General features: G+C 26.8%; 1 protein-coding gene across 1 annotated transcript; it reads right to left on the bottom strand.

Annotated features, from left to right (window-relative positions):
- Nucleotides 1-1,896: 1,896 nt before the first annotated feature.
- Nucleotides 1,897-25,105, bottom strand: LOC129969154 (death effector domain-containing protein-like). The gene is made up of 4 exons (XM_056083585.1): nucleotides 24,765-25,105; nucleotides 16,835-17,131; nucleotides 9,418-9,657; nucleotides 1,897-5,481 (listed from the first exon to the last, which is right to left on the bottom strand). The coding sequence occupies exons 1-4, from the start codon at nucleotides 25,075-25,077 to the stop codon at nucleotides 5,351-5,353; spliced, it is 981 nt and encodes a 326-aa protein (XP_055939560.1). The 5' UTR covers nucleotides 25,078-25,105; the 3' UTR covers nucleotides 1,897-5,350.
- Nucleotides 25,106-25,192: the final 87 nt, after the last annotated feature.

Here is a 25,192-nt window from a genome sequence, read left to right as displayed (position 1 = left end):
GATCAATCAGGCGTATTTTGGTTACTATTGGCTGAATCGCTAAAATTCTCGAAGTTTCCAGTAATATCTGTTTCGTCGCCAAGCTCCGAGATCACTGACGCGGCATCCAACAGAGCTGATCGTAAAACGGTCTTTCCAGTGATTCAACTAACCGTACTGGGAAGCAACATTACAGGTTTGAAACAATATTTAAATCATTTTAAAATGTAGTTTTATTAAAATCCAAGTTTAAAAAAAAAGTAAAGCCAATCAAATCATGCCAGGCAATTTGATGATGATTAGCATTTGTTTACAAAATGTTATGTCAAAATGCACCCGGTTAAGAAATATTAAACTGAATATATTTCAATTTTTAACTAGGAATTTATAGCAAGATGTTTCACTCTCTGGAATATTAAAATAATAAAATTTATTATTTACATAAATCACAATATTTTTACTCCTCCTTTTAATTTCTTTTCCATTATCTGTAAAATGCAAGAAATTTGAAACATCAAAACCATATTCAGTGTGGCACAGCATTTGCAAAATCTGCAATTTTATATACAGTTGTAATAAGTATATTTTTTTGACCCACAGATTTTTATATATAGTTTTTTCATTTGAAACATTTTATTTTAACACAAAATCACTAATTAAGGAAAAAGGGTCTGCCTAGCATAAATTTAAATCTTTAGTACCGCCAGAAACTAAACATACGCAAGTACAAAGAACGATTCCATGTATTTCAGAAAATTGTTTTTGTAAGCTGGATTCTCCTTTTTATTCCTAAATCCACTGATCAGTGAAAAGTTACCACCACTATTTGATAAACATCTTTAAGATCTTGATATCATTACCTTCATGTAGTATCTTGGAAATCATTTTTCAGATTATTCAAAATAACTTATTAATAACTTAAGAACAGGTTATCATGTGCAAGATTCATTGAAATATTGGAACCGTTACTTCTGTTGTAACTAATACCAAACAAGACTGATAGTCCCAATTTAAATAACATTATATCACTCATCTTACATACAGACAAAACAAAAATAATTAAATGGGCTAACAGCAGTCAAATTATTTTTTTTAATCACAAATTTAAAATTTTTAAGCATGCAATGAAATTTCAGTTAGAAATTATTAAAAATACTTTTTAGATTTAGATAAATATACAGGAAGTTTTAATGAATGCTTAAACTCCAACTACAAAAACAAATATATTAAACTATTAAAAAAAGGAGAATCTTTTACCTGGCTTCAAGTGTAAAAAATTTTTTAAACGAATTATCAAGATGCAAGTTCCAAATTCAAGAAAATGTTTAATAACAGAATTGGTAAATAAATGATAATAATGGTATTTCGATAGAATACAAAATTATTAACTGTCTGCTATGAATCGGTGGTTCTTTGAAATGAAATAATAACTACATGCTAATAACCATTTTTCTCCTAAGTGCTGGAATTGACAATGAGGTCTTTAATTCAGACATATTAATGCTCCAATTTGGAGGGAGGGGGAGGGGACAACATTATGACCATTTGGGGAAGTTCTATGTAATTAGATGACGAGAACAAGGCTTAAATGGCACCTCTGTAATTTTCCATACCGAACAAGCAGAAGGTTGTCTGATCCAATGTAAAATGTAACAGTCTCTCTCGCACATAATAAATCTTTGATGGAATTGAGTCAGTTTCAAAATCAAAACTTGATCACATGGTCAAGCAAGGTTTTAAAGGATGTATTGTGTGACTGAAGCTCTGTTACCTATGTGGGCTTTTTTTAAAACATGAATATGTTCATCAAATTAACTGCCACAGGCATCTTGTTAACTTTAGTGATATTACTAGTAAAGCATTTAATGTGTTTTGTAATGATATCACCCACAAGCTAAATGAGACAAAACAAGCAAATAGAAAATCGCAATTTTTTTCATGTTTTATTGAAAATTTCAGTTTCAAGTAAATAAGACATAACAAGGAAAGTCTTAAGATGAATAATTTCAAAAATGGACATAGTAATAAGCAAACTAAATTTTTTGAACAAAAGCAACAATCAATAAATTGATACACTAAAATTTTTTTAAGACTTCTATATGATGTCCTTTCCAAAAGATAAATGCACATAATTTTGAAAATAAAACAAAAGAAACAAGTACAAATTCTGTACATGTGTATGCCCTACCATTTCCAACTACTTGATAAATGCCGTTAGCAATACAATTGTTGTTAAATGTCAAGCAACCATTTCAAATTGTAATAAAAGCTGTAATCTATTTATTTAAGAAATACAAGACTACGATAAGTAACATTACATTTGAAATCATCCAATATTTTTGCAGGCTTTGGCAATAATTTTTGGGAAACATCAAGATTTGCAATGAAAAAAAATAAATAAAAAAATACACAGCTGAATACTAAAACAATAACTATGTTTTGAATAACAACAACATTTCATAAAAAGAAAACTTCCACGAGTTGTAAACTTACGCCAATTTTTCTTTCAAATTCTTTATTGGCACAGAAATCCTGCAAAAATATTGGTAACAACATCACCACAAAAATATCCATTTTACAAAATAATTTCAAGCTTCACACGATGTTGTGAGTGAAAAAAATGGGAGGTGTTATCATTGCAGATCTGATTGTTTTATGTGCATGAGGTAGCACAAGACAAGAGTCGTACACATGAATAAAATTCCTGCATATTGTATTCCTGCCGAATATAACATGATCGCCAAATTATGTGTAAGGCTTATATATTATTTAGAGGGAAACAATTCTGAGGTATATTGTGTGTCATACAGACGATTCATTTTTAGATACCACATTTTGTGGTAGATTTATATTTATTATATTTTAATAAAACATTTGGAATGCCAAAGATTCCTATTTTTCATTTTATTTTTTTTAAACCATACAAAATAATGAGAGCTACAGAAATTTGTTAAAATTTGTTGACATTAAAAAACAGTTTTTATAATTCTATCAAAAACATTAATTCACAGGGAAATAATTTCCAAAATGGTAAAAAGCAAATAACTTAAACCCTCCAAATGACTAAAGAGGAATTAAAAATATAATGAGTTAATTATATCACTGCATAAAATATCAAAGATTATTTTACAATCAACACTTGAAACCTCTACTTAAAGAAGGAAATAACACAAAATTAAAATACTATAAAAATATAAAAATGATCAATAATCATTAGACAACCTTCTAGCTAAATACTTCTTTTTTACAGTTAATCAAACAGAAATCGCACAATATTTTTGAAAATTCAATAAATGGTACGTAACACTAAAAATATTTGGGCAACTTCAAACTAGTAAATTCATCCCACCTTTTTTCCCCCTTGTAGCTATTATTTATATACTGCTTGTATTTAAAAAAAAAAAAAAAAAAAAAAAAAAAGAAAGAAAGGAAATTCAATATGTGCCAACAAAAATGGCAACATACATATATTTTTTTTTATACGAGTAGAAAACATACATTTTGAATCTCAGTTAATTACAGCAAAACATTAAGTGCATGAAAACTGAAAAAGTATCTAACAAAGGCCTACCTGGCAATAATCTATGAATATCTACATAATTACAATGAAATGGAATCAAATCCATTCATTGATGTGCAAACTTTTGAAAATCTAAGTTTAATAAAAATTAAATTTCAAGGAAAAAAAAAGAGCAATACTTATAAACTTACAAAACAAATAAAAAGCATATATTTGAATTTTCGCAAAACAAAACTGTATCACAAAAGCTGAAGTTTTATACTCTGTACACAGATTAAGGTCACAATGAGGAAAATGGAATCAGTGACCAGAGTATATCCTATTTACATTTTATAACAAGTTTAATCTTGAGAACCAAAAACCTATAAGTGCAGTATCTACTTGAATGCTTCAAGTGAAATGAAAATAAATTTTTTTAAAAATGAAAAGTATACTGTGATGTTTATTTTGATAACCAATGTATCAGTAGTAATCAAGAAACATAAAATCGCTTCAGTTTATAATTTTTTTTTTTTTTTGTGTGTAAATTTATTTGAATTTTTTACAAGGAGAGCACTTCTTACAGATAATTCTTTCTATATTTTGAGATTAATTATCACAGAAAATTTACTTTTTTATACATCGTTTTTTCAGGAAATGAAAATGCAATGTAAAGTTTTTTTTTATTCTTCCATATTAAGCAATAGATTTGAAGACAACCATTAATAGGGCAATACATTCATTATGTAACAAATGGCAAGAAATCAAGTTGAGGTAGATGGAAGTTATTTTATTTGGCTAATCATGTTAGAGGTATTTTGCATTATTAATTTTACATCAAGCAATTAGAAAAGTTAAATGAGGTTTGCTATTATGAAATCAGATACAGAAATGTAAGTAAATTTTTATTTTTATGAGGTAGACTATGTTAATGGATAGATGCTTCTAAAAGATAATTCCTTAAAAGATCTGCCAGTGGTGCCAAGCAGAATAAAAAAAGAAAATTATTTTCAATAGAAAAGCATCTAGGTACTTTTTTTTCACACTTAACATATATTATTAAGCAGGGCTTCTTAAACTGAAGGTAAAATTCCGTTTGGAGCCAAAAATAATGATGGAAGAGGATTGAAGTTTTCAAAACACCATCACAATTCTTAAATTGTAATCAAAATAGTTAAGGAAAAAAAATAGTGTTAACATAAAACAACATACTGAAATTTTATAACTATTTGAAACCAATTTTTTTAAATGATTAATTATAATTCTTATTTATTTTTCAATTGTAGAATAACAAGAATATTAAAAAAGGGGATGGGAGGGGGTGATCTAATAGAGAATTTCCAAACAAAAATGAGACTATTACATATCTGTCATTTCAAAGTAATAGTTTTATGAGTAGGTGAAGTTCAAGGAGCCCTGCCATAAAGAATACTCTCCAGAAGATGAACCAATAGCTGAAATTTTTTAAAAAATATGTTTCTTAACAAATACACTATACTATGCAAAGGAATTAACTGTACAAAAGCAACAGTTGGATGAAAGACATCTCTTTCTAGTAAGTAAAATCCAGTACATTATACAACCAATATACAGATGCTTTACAGCACAATGACATGCTCAAGTTACTCCTGAAAAATGCATTAAAACATGAAAATTTAAAAAAAGGTTTTATTAAAAAATTTATGATAAAACAAATAAACATTAAATACGCCAAGAAAGAAATTTTCAATTACATATTTAATTAATCATTGGGAAAAATAAGGAAATGAAGAAAAGGCTTAAACCGAAAACTAGAAGAAGTTTTAGAAATAAATATTTAATTGTACTTAAAATCTGCAGATTATTGTACTTCGATATCTGTATATATTCAAATTACTCAATGTCACGTAGATTCTTCATAAGAAGAGCACGTCCTTTTTCATAATCACTTTCTTCCACATTCACAAGCAATTTTATGGCTTCATTACCAACTGCCTGCTTTAAAGATTCGGTAATGAACACACCTGAAAAAAAAATAATAAAAAGTTCTGATAAGAAATAAAAGCAAGATTAAAAAAAAAAAAAAAAATCCCGATAATAAAATCTGACGTGGTTTAAATAACTCAAAACAGCAAACATTTATTTTCAAAATAGTCAACAAAAGAAGAGGGGAAAAAAAAAAGATTATAAATTAAAGTCCCTCCCCCAACAACAATACATAAAAATAATAAAACAATAAGCCGTGAACACAAGAGCATTTATTGATAATTAAAAGATTTTCAATGCAATAAAATCTTCTTGCATAACAAAAAGCACACTTCTTTCTATAACCGAGAAATTTATAATAGAAAGCAAAGCACTATCATTACTCTCTCTCTTCCACGGTTTCAGGATTCTAATGACTTTCTGAATGGAATTTATATAATTCAAAGCTTTTATTTCTTATGATGTTCAAGGGGTGGGGGATCAATATTTGTTCATTAAGGATTATGGATAGATGGTAGAATAATTTTCTTTGCCCCCCCCCCTTTCATTTTGGTCAGGCAAAATATATACAGTCAAATTTTTAGCCTAGTACAAGTTAAATGTAATTAAACTTAAACTGTAACCAAAATTAATATATTTTTAAATAGTACATCATTTTCAACCAGCATAATTAATATAAGAATCTGCCTTTTGATTAAATAACTATTTTTATTAGAGCACAAACGAGAAAGGTTGATATGTTGGAAGTTCAGAGTTGTGGGAAACCTTCAATATCTGTCACACTACAAAAATTATTTAAATCTAAGACCAATAAGTAAGGATCAATGAAATATTATATACTATAATATAGAAATTTTTACTATAATTACCTCTTGATATTTCATTTAACAAAAATAATTTATGCCCTGCTTTTTAATAAGAAATCTTGAGAAATTTACATTATATTACTATATACATTAATTTACATTGTATAACTATATTAAATATACATTATATTACAATTACAAAGTTCAGACAAACATTTTACAGAACAATGAATGAAGCATTGGTACCAGAAGCACAATACAGAATTCTATTTAATTTGGTTGGAATAATGAACAGAAAATAAGATACCTATAAGGATTGCTAGTTACAAATTGATCAAGTGACATCTAAAATTGTTTAATGAGATTGTGATAACTGTACACACAATTTTTTTTTAATGCCAAATGTGATTTCTGTTGCATGAAGTTTTTTTCTAACTGCTTTTCATTTAAAACTTTTTCTTAACTACTCATAATTTAACATCTAAAAAAAGTAAAATTTCATAAATTGTGCTCATCACAAGAAATAAGGCAGAAAATTATTGTTGTTTCATGTAAATGAACACAGAAAGAAATATTTATTTTTTAATCTCTTGAAAGAATTAATCAAATCTCTAATTTTTACAGTAAATTAATGATTCGATTTTATAAAATCAGAAGCAACAAGCAACAAATATGTTATTAATTATTCTGAGAAATGTATCACATCTCATTTTTAACTTTTTTTATGTTCTATTTTCCAAAAACTGAATTAGCAAAGAATATTTAATGCAAAAAATAAGAATTTTCAGGTTCTTTAAACGAAAGTCAAGAGACTTGATTCCACATGATTTTCTAAACTTGCAAGGCAACTGGTTATTATTAATGCCATCCCATTTGATCTTTGTTCTTATAATATAATGGAATCAGAGGGATTTCCAATTCAGTTTGAAAAGGTACGGTACTGAATGGCACTTAGGGATTCTGGAGTAAAATCCCCCCTCCCCCCATTTTTTTATGAATTACAGCTTTGACTCTTAAAAGTAGGATGAATAAAAATATTTCTTTTAAGCATATTTCAATCTAAGACCGTCTAATAAAAGACAATTTTTTCATGTTCTATTATTATTAATAATTTGAACATCTAATTAATTCATGAATAATAAACTGATGCATTGGAAGAAAAACTATAACTAATTTAAAACTATTTGTATATGATTTTTATTAAATAAATAGAAAACACTTATTGCTCAAGTAAATTTAAACATATACTTTCATGTATGTTATTATTTTAATACACTTAATTTTTTTATCAACTTTTTTTAGTAAAACTGTGACAAAACTGAATCTCAAATATAACATTTGTCTTTCTATTAAGATATTCAAATAGAAAAGAGACTCTTAATATAAATTTCCCTTATTATACCACATAATCACACCATGATCACCTTGGTAAATTAATTTATAATTTAAAAATTAGGTAATTAGGTATTAGGAATTTTGAAAAAAATATCAAAATAAGAGATAATTCAAGAATAAAGATTAAGAAATGGAATGTAAGCATGCTTTACAATTTTTTTTAAAGTTTTAATGTTGCTTTGAAATGAAATAAATTTTAACAAAATGCATTTAGTTAATGCAATATGACTGCATTAACAATACTTTCCACCTGCAGACATTTATCAAAACTTCACTGTCTGTTAACTAACAATGAATTAATTAGAAATCCAGAAATAAAATTGCATGTTTACACCATTTTTTTTAAGATAATAAATTTATTCATGAAATTATTTGAGATAAAATATTTCCAATTAAAAGAAAATGATATAGGAAAACTGACAGTAAAAGGAACTAAGACAGTAAAAAGTTTAATCATTAGTTAATACCAAGTAAAAATAATTTACTAATATAAAAGTTATTAGAAGTAACAAATCACAATGTATTTAAAATAAAGGTCGAAACCTCAAATTTCTAATGTTTTTTTTAAGTAAGCAAAACTTTAAATAAAGATTTTTCGAACACTCTGTAAAATTTAATGACCAAACTGCTTTATTTTAACAATTAAGAGAAGGAGTGCTTCAGAAATCATAAAATGACATATTGTATAATAGTATGAATAAATAAACAATATTGTTTGATAATGCTATGAAGCTGCAGAAATTGCTCAGATGCAAACAGAATTAATATTAACATACAAGACATAAATGATAACATTTTATTCTGAAATATCAAAAAGAATGAAAAAAAAAAAAAAAAAAAAAAAATTGGATGATAACTGAACAAATTAAAATAACTTTAATACTTCCCATTTTCTAGATAGTTTTTGTACTAGTAACACTTCATCTTGATTAATAAGTTGGCAGTTAAGTTTTATACAAGTAAAATTAAAAGCTGTTTAAAAATAATTAAGGATAAAATTGCCTTTTAATATGATTATTTCAAATATAATATAGAATAAATCCCCCATAAAAACTCAGCCCTAGTAATTTCTAAGATATATTTATTCTTATATGATATATCAATTCAGCATGCGTGCATTTTTAACTCTTAAATTATATTTCCAATTACAACTACCAAATATTCGAGGTTTATTGGAAAACATCTTAGGATCAAAACATTTCTATATATTATGCAATATTGGGCATCATACAAGACATTTCTTAATAATTATAAGAACAGTTTCACTTGATAACAAGGGTGAAAAAAACCCCAGTTTCCCATTTCATACTTTCTTTACTGAAAATAATATATTATAAAAAAGAAAACACTAATGAGAGAAATTAGTGTTTAATAAATAAATTTTTTGATAAAATCTTTTGTTGAATTTACCCTACACAAATTTTAAATAAATGATAATTAACTCTATTTTTTTAATTAAAAGTGTTTTTAAGCATTTTTTTTTTGCGTTTAAATTTTAATGTTTCTCTATTTTACAATTGCATTTCTAAATATTTAATTACTTCTTTACATATTTAAAAATGCCCATCAATAATAAACAACTGTGGAATGAAAAATATATAATCTTTAATATTAAATGTATATTTAATCTAATTTTAATCTAAATTACAATTCACAATACAATGGGTCAGAATCAATATTAACAATTATTTTTTAAAAACAGTTTTGAAACATATTCCTTTCTCCAACAACAAAAATATCGTTAATATGTAATTACCCTTCTGTGGATCTTACCTTTCAGTGCTTCCAATAAGGATCCATTTAAGTAATCTCTCCAAAAAGCATCAAGATAAGTTATTTCGGAAAATTTAATGTCGCAGACAATGTAGCCCAAGTCCCGAGCTCTTAAAATGGCACTAGCTTGCGAAAAACATTCAAGCCGTCGTTCCACAGGATCAGGTTTGACTGATGAAACATTACCTTGAAGAACGGACTGATAATTGCAATACTCTGCACGGACACGGAGGCGGACATCTGAGGAAAGATACAATAAAAATTATCTATACGATACCTCTAATACGTAATCTATATGAAAATCTCTAATATATATAGATAAATTTTATCAAAACACAATTAAGCCTTTTAAAGAACTGGACTATACAAATATATGCAATATTTAATTATTAATTAAATTGAATATTAAGAACAAACTCCAATTTCTTTACCTAATAAGTGAAAATTGAACTCATACAAATAAAATAACATCCACAATAAGAATTAAAATAACATTTGATTATTCTGATCAATAATGGAACAATAAAATAATCATTGAAAAAAATTAGGTTATTCAAATTGGATTGCATTTCTCTATGTGTTCCAGCTTAGAATTACTATAATATATTACTAGAAAAACACATGTTCAGTCTTGCAGCCTATTTTAATATGACATTAATATTGTGTTAATACAGAACACATTAAGTGTATAGCCATATTGCTGTGTTGAATATGAATAATCCAATCTATACATGCTAAATTATCTTAATACATTAACAAGGGTGATCTAGAAGTGTATTTAAAATTAACTCTTTTTACTTATAAGTCTAATCAAAATCAACTACCTCAAAATAATTCCAAAGAATTGGTGGGGGAAAGGGAGGAGAAACACGTTGAAAAAAATATACATTATAACATTTAAATAGCAATCATTTCAATATGATAAAATTAATTAGTATTATATATTTATCTAAATCATAAAGTGATCAGAAATTTGAAAATCAAGTAGCTTCACATAAGTGCATAAGCTTCGTCAAATTTTAAGGCAGACTGTATCTTGTATTACTGCAAGATCAATGCAAAAACTGGTGTATAAAAAGAATAAAATACATATTAAATATTATTACATTCATTTGAGTTCAAATGATCATAAATCATGATTTTCAGGAACTACATATCTGAATATTTCTTAAAAACTCCATTACAAAATATAAAAAGCTTGATAAATTATTTGATAAGATTCAAGCTGTTATTTTATTTCCATTTTTTAAATTTAAGATATTTCTGAAATTTAAAAAACTTTTCTTTAATCAGAATTCTTGAAACATCTTTAATTTTTGGCAATATATATCATATTCATGCACAACACAAATATTTCAACGAACAATTAAAACAAAATTTTAAAAAAGTATTTAATCTTTCATCAACCATGTGAATTTTCATTTAAATTATATTATATACACTTAAATTTATAATAATGATGCCAAACAAATTGTAATAATTAGAAATGTGTATTATTAACATTTCCTTTAAGGTTGGCCGAGAAATCATAACTGGAGAACCTAATATACTCTTTATGTAAAAAAGCTTACAATCCATTTGGCATTGTTGCAGATATAACTAACATCACCTTTATTAAAAAATTAATTAAAAATTTTCAGATTTAAGACTAGCACAAGTGGTTTTCCTAAAACTTTCTTGCATACTCTCTAATAAAGATGCTATTCCAGTAAGTGTGGCATTGTTGTACAACAGTTACAAAATACTAACTCTTGTCAAAAAATTTAGCATTCTACTAAATCTATTGAGATATCCTTGGTCAGTATTTTTGGCGATTAATCTGTGTATGGATTAAAAGTATCCAAAAATCAAACTTGGGTTTTAAACATGTTGTTACTCGAATGAAACAAAACTACATTTGTAGTTACAAAATCTTAAACCAGATTTGATATATTTGTTATTGAATTTTTCAGTTATCATGTTTCTGATTTGGTTTGGTTTGAGGTTTTAAGGTACAAGAACCAATATGAAGGTTATATTACACTAAACCAGTTTATTTCTAATTCAAAGTTTAATAAGAACAGTTTCTATAAAAGTGATACAAAAATAATCATAGGTAAAACGATGATAAATTACAAAAAGCTATAATGAAACCATAATAGTGAGTTCAAATTAAGGAATAAAAACCTATAGATTATAAAAAGACAAAAGGTTCTCATGCGTGTCCCTGCCAAGTAACAATAGCAAAGTTACTGCTATTTTACTTCAAAACAAGCGCTGAGCATTAAAATATGGGCATTCAATAAGGATATGATTAACTGTTATTTCACAGTCACAATGTGGACATATCGGTAATTGATAATTTAATAACAGATGTCTATGTGCGATTCTAGTGTGACCTATTCTCAGACGAGTTAAAACTGTGTCATGTTTTCGATAATTTAAAGAAGGCCAATTTTCTATGGTAGGCTTGCAAGTATGTTCAGAGTTTCCGAATCCCACTGAGTTTGCCAGTTGATGCGAAGGCAGCATTTTACTTGTTTCTTCAAATTTCTTGCAGGTATGGGTGTTTCCAGAAAACGAGTTGTGGATTTAGCACTTTTATTAGCCTGCTCATTACCACATTTTCCTACATGGGATGGTATCCAGCAGAATAAAACTGTAAAGCCTCGAAACATAATCTTATAAAATGTTTAAAATCCTTAAAATAATTGGATAAGTATAGTTTTGAAGTGATTTTAAAGACTGCAAAACAATTAAAGAATCAGTGTAGCTAGCAGTATAGCTTCCACTACATCTATTTAAAGTTTCTAATAAAGCATACAAAATTACATTAGTCTCAGCAGTAAAAATGAAACAACACGAAGGAAGTTAAAAACATGAAATTTTATTTGGAAAACCCCTAGCAAATGCAACATGCGTAGAAGTCTTAGATCCGTCAGCGTAAACAGAATTGAGATATTGATATCTGTGTTCAAGGAATAATAGTTGATAAACAATATCTGGTGTGTTTTCAAAATGATTAAGAAAATAAAAGGTTTGGATTCTCCATAGAGGAGTACTGTTAAATGGATATGAGCATAATTTTAGATGGTTCATATTTAGTTCTAATAAGATAGTGCACACCCTGATAAAAAATATAGGTTCAAAATTCTTTCTAACTTCTTGCAAATGAAGCAGAAAAAGTCGAAGTTTAAAATTGTAATATGGATGGCTAAGATGAGACTGAATTCTAAAATAATAATGTAAAGAAAGCATTTGTCTTCTAAGGTGTAAATCTAGTTCATAACACTGAACATGGTTCTCTACACATTTCTGAAGATATAGATAATGTCCAGTCCCTTTTTGGATTTGGCTCAAATTTTGATAGGTGCCTACACTAAAGGCGATAAGTCTATGTATTGAATTTTATCAATTAAGTTATCTTCATTTTTTAAAATTACCATGCTAACTTATATTTGATCAGAAAGACTTCCTCTGTACGAATTTTGATAGAAATCTATAATTTGGGTCTAAGCCTGTACATTAAATTTCATTCACCTATCTCAGAGTTTATAAATTATCTTTGTCACAGACAGACGGACATTTTCCAACAATGTATTTTTTAAACTCTGAGAGGTCTGAAACACAGAAATTTCCCAAAATCTAGTATAGGAGAAAAGGGATGGGAGAATTGTATGCTATTTAAATATGGAGAACTAGCCGCCTTTGGCGACCAGCCAGTTCGCCAATCTTAATGTTCGTTTAAATTTTAATAATGAAATAGGTTGAACCGGAGTTTAACCCCCTTCTTCGCCAAGTTGCGATAATGCACCAAAGCTGGCAATCTTTATTATGCACTATAATTGAACATCTGCTTCTTTGCTTTTGAACATTTCGCAAGGCCGTTGTTTGCGATTTTTAAAAATTTCGCCAAGCAGGGGATAAAATTCCGGTCGTACCATTAAATATTTTACGCAATTCCAACTTTAATAGATTCTTCAGCAAAATATTTTAAAACTTCAAATTTTGATAGTCATATAATTCACTCATAATATTATACAGGCCTTCAGTTATAGCGTGATATGTATCTCTCTAATTTTCTGTTACCCCTCGTAGAAATTATGCTTTAAATTAAAGTGTAAATGATTAATCTGCAATTAATATAATAATATTTTTTACTGAAACAAAGCATTTTTTTAATAATATGATTACTGATAATAGAGCCACTGAGCGTTTAAACTTTATGGTCACTAAAGAATATCTTTCTTAATTTATGTAATATCTCAAGAATTTGTCAACAAAAATTTCTCAGATTCATCATGAACAGATCAATTCATTAACAATGTTTAATTTTAAATGCATTAAACACTAAGAAAATAAAATGAATCGTTTAAAATAATCGGTCGAAAACAGGTTTAAAAAAAACTACTTAAAAAACGATGTACTTAAAACTATAAGCATATACAAAAAATATATAACTAACATAAATACATTTTACTTACAAAAGCATGCAACTAACCTAAAAATAATTTAAATCGTCCGTTGGTTGTCATACCAACAATCAGAACAATGCGCATGCGTGGATTTTCTTCGCCAGTTACGTTAATGCATATGCGTAAATTTTTCTACGCCAGTTGGGGTAACGCTATGCAGATTATACATTTTTAATTTCCTTTATTCTGTGTTATTTTAATTCAAAAGTACTTCAGAATGAATCTGAAACATGGATTAATTAACAATGTTTAATTTTGAATGCATAAAACATTAAGAAAATAAACAGAATCGTTTGAAATAATCCGTCGAAAAATGTTAACCCTAGCCTCAGTACTGTTGGGAGAAAAAAACAACTGATGCCTTACTGGAAAATGGAAGATTTTTTTGGCGGAAAAGTTGGCGGTGGGGAAAATGGAAGATTTTTTTGGTGGAAAAGTTGGCGGTGGGGAAAATGGAAGATTTTTTTGGCGGGAAAGTTAGTTTTTAATTAATAATTAAAATTTCAAAAGAAAAGGGACCCCAGGTGCACATTCCCGACCTCTAAGGTATACATGTACGAAATTTGATAGCTATATGTCAAATGACCTGGCCTGTAGAGCGCCAACACACACACACACACATTGAGCTTTATTATAAGTATAGATGTCTATACACAACATTATACAACTACAATAAAAACTAATGCTATATAACAATATATATATATAAAAGTACAAATTTAAAATATTTATGCCAAAAAAGTATTAGAACTCAGTATTTTTAACATTCCTCTAAGGTAGGCCAAATAATCATAATTTGGGAAAATAAATACATCCTTGGGTAAAAAAGCTTATTGATTAGTTGTCATTGTTGAAGATATTGCAAACACCACCTTTAGAAGAAAATGAATTAAAAATTTCTAGATGTAAAAAACATCTATTGAAATATGGAGAAAGACTATACACTACATTTTATAATTACAGTAAAAACTATAGTTATATAAATATAAAATAACACAAGAAATATAATGCTCTTAAAGACATTAACATTAAAAATAACTTTTACAAAGGGAGCATATTTCAATCACCATAATATAAGCTTTAAATTTTTATGCGAGGGAAGTCAAATTATGAAATTTAATACAAAAGTAATAAGATAAAATTCAAAGGCATAAAATAAAATTCAGAGTAAATAAATTGTTTACTCTATATAAAATAAATTGTTTATCCTATATAAAATAAATTGTTTATATAGGATATAATTTTAATGTTTATAGAAATATAATAAATACTTATTTTTTGAAATCGTACTTATTAGATGGTAATTTACTTACTTATAAAGTAAAAGTCAGAAAACAATTTCCCAACCCAGGAAAATCTTATTTTAATAATTTCTTTTTATTGTTCATGTTTTCAGCAATTCTTTCACTTAAATAATAAAAAAAAATATTCAATATAATTAATGAGTCAATACACACTTGAATTATTTTCCAAGATAATAAATTTTGCATTTATTAATCACAAATTAAAGATCATTGTTTTAAACAACTTTATATTTAAGGCATCAAATTCTGTAATTATTCTTTTTATCTTCCTTTTTTCACAATTGCATAAGTGAAAGTGGATTTCAACTTGCCTTAATCAAATGCAAATATTATTAAAAAGACTGAAAATATTTAATATTTAGGGAAGCTCCAAAGAGATGGAAAAAAAATTCTCATCACTAATCTAAAAGTAATTTTAAAGTAATAAATGGTTATCATGCTCATTTAAATATTTTAAAAGTAACAAACATACAACTATATACACAAATAAGAGTTAAAATATGAAGAACTTATTCTATTTGAAATTTCTGTCAAAAAAAAAAAAAAAAAAAAAAAAAAAAGCAACTTATATGATAATTGATTGCAATATCAGAATCGGCTAAAAAGGCTTAAAAAGTAAGAAACCTTTTCATTTTTAAAATCATTCATGCTTGTAACTAAAGTAATTAATGCTATTATAATTATGGAAATTCAAAACTACTTCTATATAAACAAGATTAGCATTCTTAATTAAAGTAAAATGATGCATTTTTATTAATTATGCTTAAACTAAAAATATTTCGTTTATTTCTAATTTTAAGTACTGATCCCAAATAAATTTGAAATCAGTGATTGTCATTCACAATTTTTTCAATATAATTCCCCCCCCCCTCAAATTGAGAAAATGTCTACTGCTTTCATATAATGCTCCCTGAAATAGCAAACTAAAATTGCTCCATGTATATGCATTTGTTTTCTCCAAAATAAATTGGCACCCAAAAGGTTAATAATGAGATAACATAGCTTTACTCCTATACCATGCTACATATTTTTTTTTTATCTACAGCACCACTGGTTAAATATACTTTACATGTGAAGAATACACTTTTAAAGCATCATTCAATAGACATTTTACTCAGAAAGTTAAATAAAATGCAATTACTTTCAGAGGTAAAATCTTACATTAAAATAATTAATAAAACAAAATTTCCAGAAGTAAAATTTCCTAAACCATTCATATTTGTTATGAATCAAATATAAATAGAAAGAAACATAATAGATTAATCAGCAAAATAACAATCTGTAATTATTTAAATAGACCATCTAATATAAAGTTTTATAAATTTCTTTAGGTAAATATAATAAAGTACTCCATAAATTTATTCCTATATATAATATATATATATATTCTCATTTTATAATAAAGCAGTAATTATCTGTTGATATCTTACTGCATCAAATTACCAGATTCATCAGCAAGAAGCTCTATAACCATTATATAAATAAATGACTAAGAGGATAAGTTTCACAATAGAATTTAAATATATTTCAAAAGAAAAATGCTTTAATTGAAATTATCTACTTATAAATACTGCCAGTTAAATAAAAGATAAAAACAAAAGCTGGAATGTAATTTCAAACACACAGGGGATAAAAAAAAAAAAAAAAAAAATACTTTACCACAAGTATATTTTTTCCGAAGACCAACCAAGGCTGAGCTTCCTTCGTCCGATTCATTTTTCAAAAGAGATCTTTTAGAAAGTCGCTGACTACGACGTAACCTTTTACTTGGGGGTGGTCCATTTTCTGGAAAGCTAATTCTGTCATTGGATGAAGATGAAGGGCCTGATTCGGGAGCTTTATCCCCTCCTGTTATCCTGAGTTCGTGATCTGACTCTGCACATCCCGCAACTGGTTCAACATTTTGAGGTACTTGGCTGATATTTTTGAGGTATTCTTCAACAGGATCAAGAGTAACTGAATGAAAAATATATATATATATATATATATATTTTATCTTGATATTTAACAACTGAAATGAATTCTTCATTATAAGAACTATCTGAAGTTGACTTCTTAATTAAATGTAAAAAGAAATATTTTCAATACAAATGAATTTTGGTTAGTAAAAGTTTTGTTCATTAATAGACATGAAATTAAAAAAAACATTTTTTTCCATGTATAAATAATATACTAATGATAATAATGACAGCCTTTCAAGGCTCAACAGTTATTTTTTTAAAAAGAAGTTATATTCTACTATTGTAGCTCCAAATAGCAAAACTAATCAAATTAATAAATTAAAAAAAGTAATCATCATGATTATTCATGCATGGCAATTAGATATGTATCATCCTTTCCTAAAAGAGAATAATATTCTTTTATACAAAATGTCCCAAGTTCTAACCATAAAGTAAATCATCAATCATTATTAAAATTCTACTACTTAAGAGTAATCCTTCATTATTCCATAATCTTCCATCATTCCAATCCATAAATTCCATCATTTTTTAAAAATCAATAACATGAAAAAGGAAAACAAATAACTGGGGTAAGAAAGTTTTGAATTTTAATAATCAAGAGTGTTATACAACATTAATATAAATTCGTACAACATATTATCCAAATAAATATGTTAATATTTGTCTACAATGAGACAACAATATTCTTCTTTACTGTACAATCATTGTCATATTTGAATATTGGAGCTTTTAGTTAGCACCATCATTCACCTCTCATAAGAACAAATATTCTGTTAGGGGTTCTATAGATAGAAAAATACCAACATTTTAAATAACTGACTATAAGTTTGCTTTTAAAGATTCAATTCCTGTTTTTTTTTTTTTTTTTTTTTTCTAAATAAAAATTGTTGTAAAAAAAATAGAAAGATTTTCAGTAAAAAAATTAAAAAAGCAAAAATATAGAGATATTGTAATTTATTTTTCAAAGGTTGTTTCATTAAGATTTTTAATGCACTTTTTCAAAGGTCTTATAATTGCTTATCAAAAGATTTGAATTTCAAAAAAGAATTGAAATAATTAACAAATATCTTTTATATATTATTATAATTCGGGAGGGGGGGGGGAAATGCTTTTGCATCCATGTCAAGAAACATAAATGTTTTGTTCTTTATTTCAAAAACATAACATTGAATTTAACCTCATAATTATCAAAACAGTTAATTTAGTTTTTTTTACACTGTTTAAAACATGCATTACTCAATACTGTAAAAATGTATAATTTATTACTTTTTAATTTGTCTTGAAAATTTATAATAAATCTAAATAGACTGCCACCGCAACTATTGAAATATGATAGTTTTTCATAATAAAGAGCAATTGAAATCGATATTATTAGGAACATTTAATACTGGAAAAATATACATATCATTGTTTTTTTTAAAAATAGTTTTCTTGAAAAAAGGAAATAAAAGAAAAATAAAATGATCAAATAGTATTTAGTATTTGTAATATGAAATTTTTTAAAAAATAAAAAGATTACTATACATTTCACACAGTTTTTTTTTTTTTTTTTTAAATATCTGAAGCGTGCAATATCAATTCTGTGTTTTCTAGTGCTTATACAAATAAGTCAAACAGAAAATAATTAAACTAGAAAGGAATAATAATTTTCTGAATTATCATATACATCATAGAAACTTTTTTTATAGTTGATCAGGAAATTAAGATATAACCTGTTTGCAGGTCACAATTTAAATTTCAAAATTTAAAGATTTCTGATATACACGTTTAAAAAAAAGTCAAAATATGAATAATTTTAATTTAAATGTCATTACAGTTAGTTTAATTTTTAGGTTTCAGTAACCTATGAAAAATCTTTTTTTAATGCAGGTCTTAAATGAGAAAAGTTTGAAAATGCCTTTCCTTTCCTTTAACTACACCTGTTGAAAATGACCTTATTGATTTCAACCATCAGTAGCATTAGTAGATTATCTCTCCCCAATATTGTAAACAAGTTGCTCTGTTATGGTTTGGTTCTTGTTTAAAACCTAAAAACAGCTTTGTATCGCAATTTTCTTTCATCCTCCTCCCAAATGATAATTCATTGATTTTGTAGGAAAAAAAAAATATTAAATATGACACTGTATAAATTATATGAAATTTTCTGCTGTATAGCTTTTATTAAAGTTCAACAGTTTTATAATCATTTACATTGGTAATACAAATAAAAATTTGCACTGCAACTAATTTGGAATGCAAAAAATTGAAATTTAATAAATTTCTTAAAAACTGCTGAAACTATGAATTTAGTTCTTTTAAATCCTAGATATTGCTATGCAAACTTTATTTTACTTTTGTATTTCTAACAAATCAATTTTTTTTTTATAAACAAGATGGCAGTTAATTTATAATATTTTAAGATGCTAATGGTTTGTATTTTCAATTTCTAACACATTTTCTTTCACGTTTCACACAGGTTATACTGCCCATATTCCACAGATTAATAGCATAACTGAATGTTTGAATAATAATATAATGAACACAAAATTGATTACATCTTTTTTAATTAAAGTAATTCAAACTTTTATAATACACTTAAATAATAGCATTTTTCAATATACATGTTGACAGCACAATTCATATCTGTGAATTTCAATTATTCATTACATGCATGGCATTTTTCAAAAATACATTTCCAGTTTTGTACATAATCAGTAACAGAATTATAAAGAAAAATTTTCAAAGAATGTAAATAATTATCAGGTTTAAAAAACTGTAATAAAACAAAGTAAAACTGATTATGATTAATTTGCAATTTGATAAACAGGTATTAATTACCGCTTAAGTTTTTTTTTATAAGTTGGTATAATCCAGTCTGTTAATAACTATTACTTTTCATAGTGATATTACATTTACGTCGATATCATGATGAAAGTAATTTGCTCTATTTCTAAAAATATCATCATTTAGCTTTCTCTCTTATGAAACTCTCTAAATAAGCAACTGAAGATAAGTATTACTGATATCGGAAAATTGATAACAAATTTGAGGAATGATTCATTCATGAATTATACTCAACTGAATTTAATATAAAAGCAATTCAATTCAGTTGAGCATAATTCATGAATGAAATTAAGCTTCCTTATTCTCACATATCATAAAATGGACTCTTTTTTTGGAGGGAGGGGGGGGGGGATGCTGTTAAAACATGTCTCACAGTTCCAACACCTTTTAAAATCTGCTGCCAAATTCTCCTGATCCCAAGATGTACAACATAATAAAGAAGGGATTATGTGGGACAATTGGGATATAACCTGAATACTTAACCAGAAGAAAGAAATCCCAATTTGCTATGGTACAACAGTTGTACCATCCATAAGCAAAAAGTTAACAATGTAAATTTCATGTAAATTAAGATTTACTTTGAGTTCTGGCACTTCTGCTTTCTTTTGTAAAAAGAGACACTTGAGACAGTTTTGATTCCAGAAGTATTGTGCTGAACTCAAAAAAAAATAACAATAATATTTAAAATAAAGCAATATATAATAAGAAAAAAAAAAACTGTTCAATTTAAAAAAGCCCCCTTTTTTTTTTAAACTAGCAAGAGAAGTCTTATAACATCCCCTCCCCCCTATGAATTACAATCTATAGTTTAAGATGCCAATTAGTACAAAAGAAGTCTCACTCTCTCAGCAAATACGTCAAATGTGAATATTCTCGAAATTATGAAAAGAATTCATAAGGATATACAACCAGTATTGAAATTTGATCCAATCATCAGCTTTTTAAAGAAGGAAAACTACAAACAATAAATATTTTGAACAATTAAAAGGCCAATGGAATAAGATTTTTTTTTTTTTTTTTTAAATACATGATATGCCATATTCAGCATTAGTTACGTTTTTTTTTTTTTTTTAAATTTTATTTTCAGTGTTCAATTCTTTTAAACATGGCAGAAATTACTAATGTGTTATCACTCACATTTTCTTGTATTCAAAGAGGTGAATCTAATTAAGTAGATCAATATCTAATGAATAAGTTTCATTAACAAGAGTTAATGAAATAAAATAGAACTGACTTTCTTAGGTTCACAAGTTAAACAAAGTAACAAACATTAGTAAATTTTTTTTCTACAATAAGATAATCATTCTAAATAAAAACAAGTAAACACTTTCCACCCTCCCCCTTTCTTTATTATCTAGTAGAGTTGATTAAATTCTTAGGCTTTTTAGTGTTTCTTTTTTTCTACAATGATCTGGAGATGTGAAAACTGTAGCACAACAGTCAGAATATCTGTAGTTACTAAGCACTTCATTTAGAATAAAACAAACTAGTTTTTTAAGGCACATAACTTTCAACTTAACACATGCATGATATTATTAAGTAAATGTTCTTGGGTAAAAAGAAAATTCATAGAAAATTCCATTACCATGAGTTACTTTTTCATCTTTTATTTATAAGGATTTTAAATATTGTAATGGCAACATTATTATTTAAAAATGTTTATAGCATTATATCGTTCCAATACTATCATTAACAAAATCCTGTAATTCTTACAAAGTGACAGGAAATCATTGGTAAGGACATGTTCATAGATTACAATAATGGAGAACTCTGCTCTTTAGATAAAAATGCAGCATCATAAAATGATCCTCCAAAATATTCTGTCTTGCACAATAATGCATTTTTATAATAATTTTAATCAGTAATAGCATTCCCATATGTGCTATTTTAATTTTAATTCATTGTCATTGATTGTTCTTTGTATACATATTTTAAAGCAGCATAAATAACATTATATATCTTGCATGCACAACACTTAAACTTCTGACTGAATCGACAGTTTCCTGATCTCAACAAATCACTAAGGTTATCTACTCACTATTTCTATATCCCTGTTCAGACAAGTCTTACTTTCATGACTATGCTGTTACCACTTTATTTGTAACATTTTCATAGTTTAAAATTATATATAAATAAACACTTTCTAATCATTTACAATTTAAAAGTACATAATGAATCAAATCTGTTCTGTAGTTTTGGTTTTAACCCTTCAGCACATGCATTCAATTTTTCACATGCGTAGGGTCATTTTGACTTCAAATTGTCAAGCACTTACTTCTTATCTTATTGGCTAATTGTATAAAAATAAAATAAGGTCAGAGAATATGAATATTTTTCAAGCAAATATGTTCTATTTAAGACAAAAATGAAATTTTTAATAAGAAGAACCAAAACTGACCTTTTATCTGTATCCCCCCCCCCATTCCATTAACATAAAACTCATTTATATGAAAATAAACAGTTTTTTTCCTACAAAAAAAAAAATGTAAAATATAGATTTTCTTATTCTTTTAACAAAGTATACATCTGATTTTTTGGGGGGGAAGGGGGGAGGAGAGAAGAAGCCTAAACATACAACTTTGAAAATTCATAACTTTTATTTTTACATACTCAAAATGCACTTTTATCATTCCTCATACAGAATAAAAAGGAATGTAATATTTCAAGACAATTTAAAGCATGATCGTATTTAAAAATTGCATCCATATCTGATGAATCTGAACTATCATAATTTTTACTATCAGTAAAATATATTCAAGATCTCTCAATTTCTTCTGTTCATTCATACTCTGCCATAGCCATAACATTAAGAAAATTCAAAATACTAGCATATGCAGAAGTCAGTCAGAACCCAACCCTCTAGTAAATATCAAATGCATTGTTTCAGTGATTTCTGCAATTCTAATCTTCTTCTAGTTCCCTCATAAAGATATTGAAAGTTACAGATGTGAACTTTTAAAAATTCTTAGAATTTCTAAATATAAGAGAAATGATGTTATCAAACAGATCTTAGGCATGTGCTGATGGATAAGGGATTAAGATTACCAGAATTCCTAAATTCTGAACTACAGTATTCTAGAACACTGATTACAGGATACAGGGAGTGCAAAATCCAAAAAAATAATTAAACATTTTTGGAGAGAAAATTGGAGGCTGAAGCAGCATTAATGCACAGCAAATTTTTTCTCCAAGCTGATTTGGTATTTGCATCTCAGCAATTAATGACTACAGACTTCACATTAATAGGTTCTTTCACAACAAAAATTTAACCATATTGAGCAATGATTTGTGTTTAATGGAAAGGAAATACCGATTCTTTCATTTCGACTATATCAACAGAAAGTAATTTTAAAGAGGAGTTTTGAAAAGCTAGCTTTTTAAAACTTATATCCAATTAACTTTTTATGTATAAAAAATCTACCAACAAAAAATTAAGCTAAAATTAAAGTTTATTAATGTCCCAGCCAATGTTTAATTGCTTAAATTCAACTAATATCACCTTTTCACCTGAAGTAATGAAATTTCCTAAATCATGATATAATTTTACAATTTGAAAATGAGAAAAATCACAACATATTTTCAATAATTCAGTTTTACATTTTTATCATGCAAGAAAGTGCTCACTAACCTTATAGTAAAGTTCTCTCACTAAGTTCTTGATTATATTTAACACATTCTTTAAGAATTTATATATATATATATATATATATATATAAAACCCTACGAAGAATGGCAGTACTTTTAAACTACAAGTTAACTACGAAATTCAGAAATTTTATATTAGAATTTAAATATATCAAAAACCGATATAAATTTTAAAACAGCAAGTCAGATTCAAAAATCGACCTGATATATATATATATATATATATATATATATAGATATCAGGATTTCACATCTGGTCACTTCCAGGTGCATCAACAGTAATCACCATACCTTTTCAACTAAACATAACTCAAATTAAAACGACGCCATAAAGTTTTGATTTGACTATATTATTCAAGATTTATTACTCGCTTTACCACAAATTATATTTAAAAAATGAAAGAATGGCAGTACTTTTAAACTACAAGTTAACTGCGAAATTCAGAAATTTTATATTAGAATTTAAATATATCAAAAACCGATATAAATTTTAAAACAGCAAGTCAGATTCAAAAATCGACCTGATATATATATATATATATATATATATATAGATATCAGGATTTCACATCTGGTCACTTCCAGGTGCATCAACAGTAATCACCATACCTTTTCAACTAAACATAACTCAAATTAAAACGACGCCATAAAGTTTTGATTTGACTATATTATTCAAGATTTATTACTCGCTTTACCACAAATTATATTTAAAAAATGAACCCAACAACCCCCCCCCCCCCCCAACGAATTCTGAACTGATAAAAAAATTTTAAGACCTGAAATTTTAAAGTAGTTAGAAGAAATGTGCCACTCTTACATTTAATACCTTGCCGAAGATTACATTTAATTCCAATAAATGTGCTCGAAAATCTCCAATAACAATTTTTCTGATATCGATCGGGCAAGAAATTATGTGTATTTATTAGTTAGCATATTATATCATTTTTATTCAAACTTTAAACTGATAATGAATGATTCATTACAATGCTTAAAAGATAATTATACAAATCATAAAGTATAAGTTTTAAAAAATACATGCAAGCATACTTAATTCAGCTAGCTTACTATTGTTTACATTCGACAGCCTCCATGTTTACATGCAACATATTATGAAGAATGAGTGAGATATTATGAATGTTTACTACAAAGAATCATATTACCTTTCGTTTTTTGTCTCATATGAATCATGTGCAATAAATCATGGCGTTTTATAGTTTTCAGCAACTCGATAATGCTTGATAAATTAGATTCATCACAATACCCTGATTTTGACAGAGCGAGGAGCAAGTCCTTGCCATTTTTAATTCTGCGTTTCAGAGAGGCATCGATTACCGTACCAGATAAAATAGTCAATAAAGATACATCTCTATAAGTTAGATGACTTCCAACACGATCACACATTTTAAACATAGTCGATTCATATCGAGTACTTGGATTTTTAGAAAGCTTTGATATCGACTTGGTGTCCGCCATATTGATCTTGTATGTAAAACAGGACCGCACTTAATTTTACGCATTTCTACGATTGGTGAAGGAATACTTGACTGGTAGCGCACTTTCAGATTAAATTTTGCTTTAATTGAGAAAA

This window comes from Argiope bruennichi, chromosome 5 (assembly GCF_947563725.1).
Source record: "Argiope bruennichi chromosome 5, qqArgBrue1.1, whole genome shotgun sequence".
Lineage (NCBI taxonomy): Eukaryota > Metazoa > Arthropoda > Arachnida > Araneae > Araneidae > Argiope > Argiope bruennichi.
Note: the sequence above shows the minus strand (reverse complement) of the source record. Positions and strands in the feature narration are given on the sequence as shown.

Excerpts from the sequence above, each read along its gene's own strand:
- LOC129969154 (XM_056083585.1), bottom strand. The coding sequence starts at position 25,077 with ATGGCGGACACCAAGTCGATATCAAAGCTTTCTAAAAATCCAAGTACT. Across the intron at positions 17,132-24,764 it reads TATGAGACAAAAAACGAAAG|TTACTCTTGATCCTGTTGAA; the intron begins GTAATATGATTC and ends TTTTTCATTCAG. Across the intron at positions 9,658-16,834 it reads TCGGAAAAAATATACTTGTG|ATGTCCGCCTCCGTGTCCGT; the intron begins GTAAAGTATTTT and ends ATCTTTCCTCAG.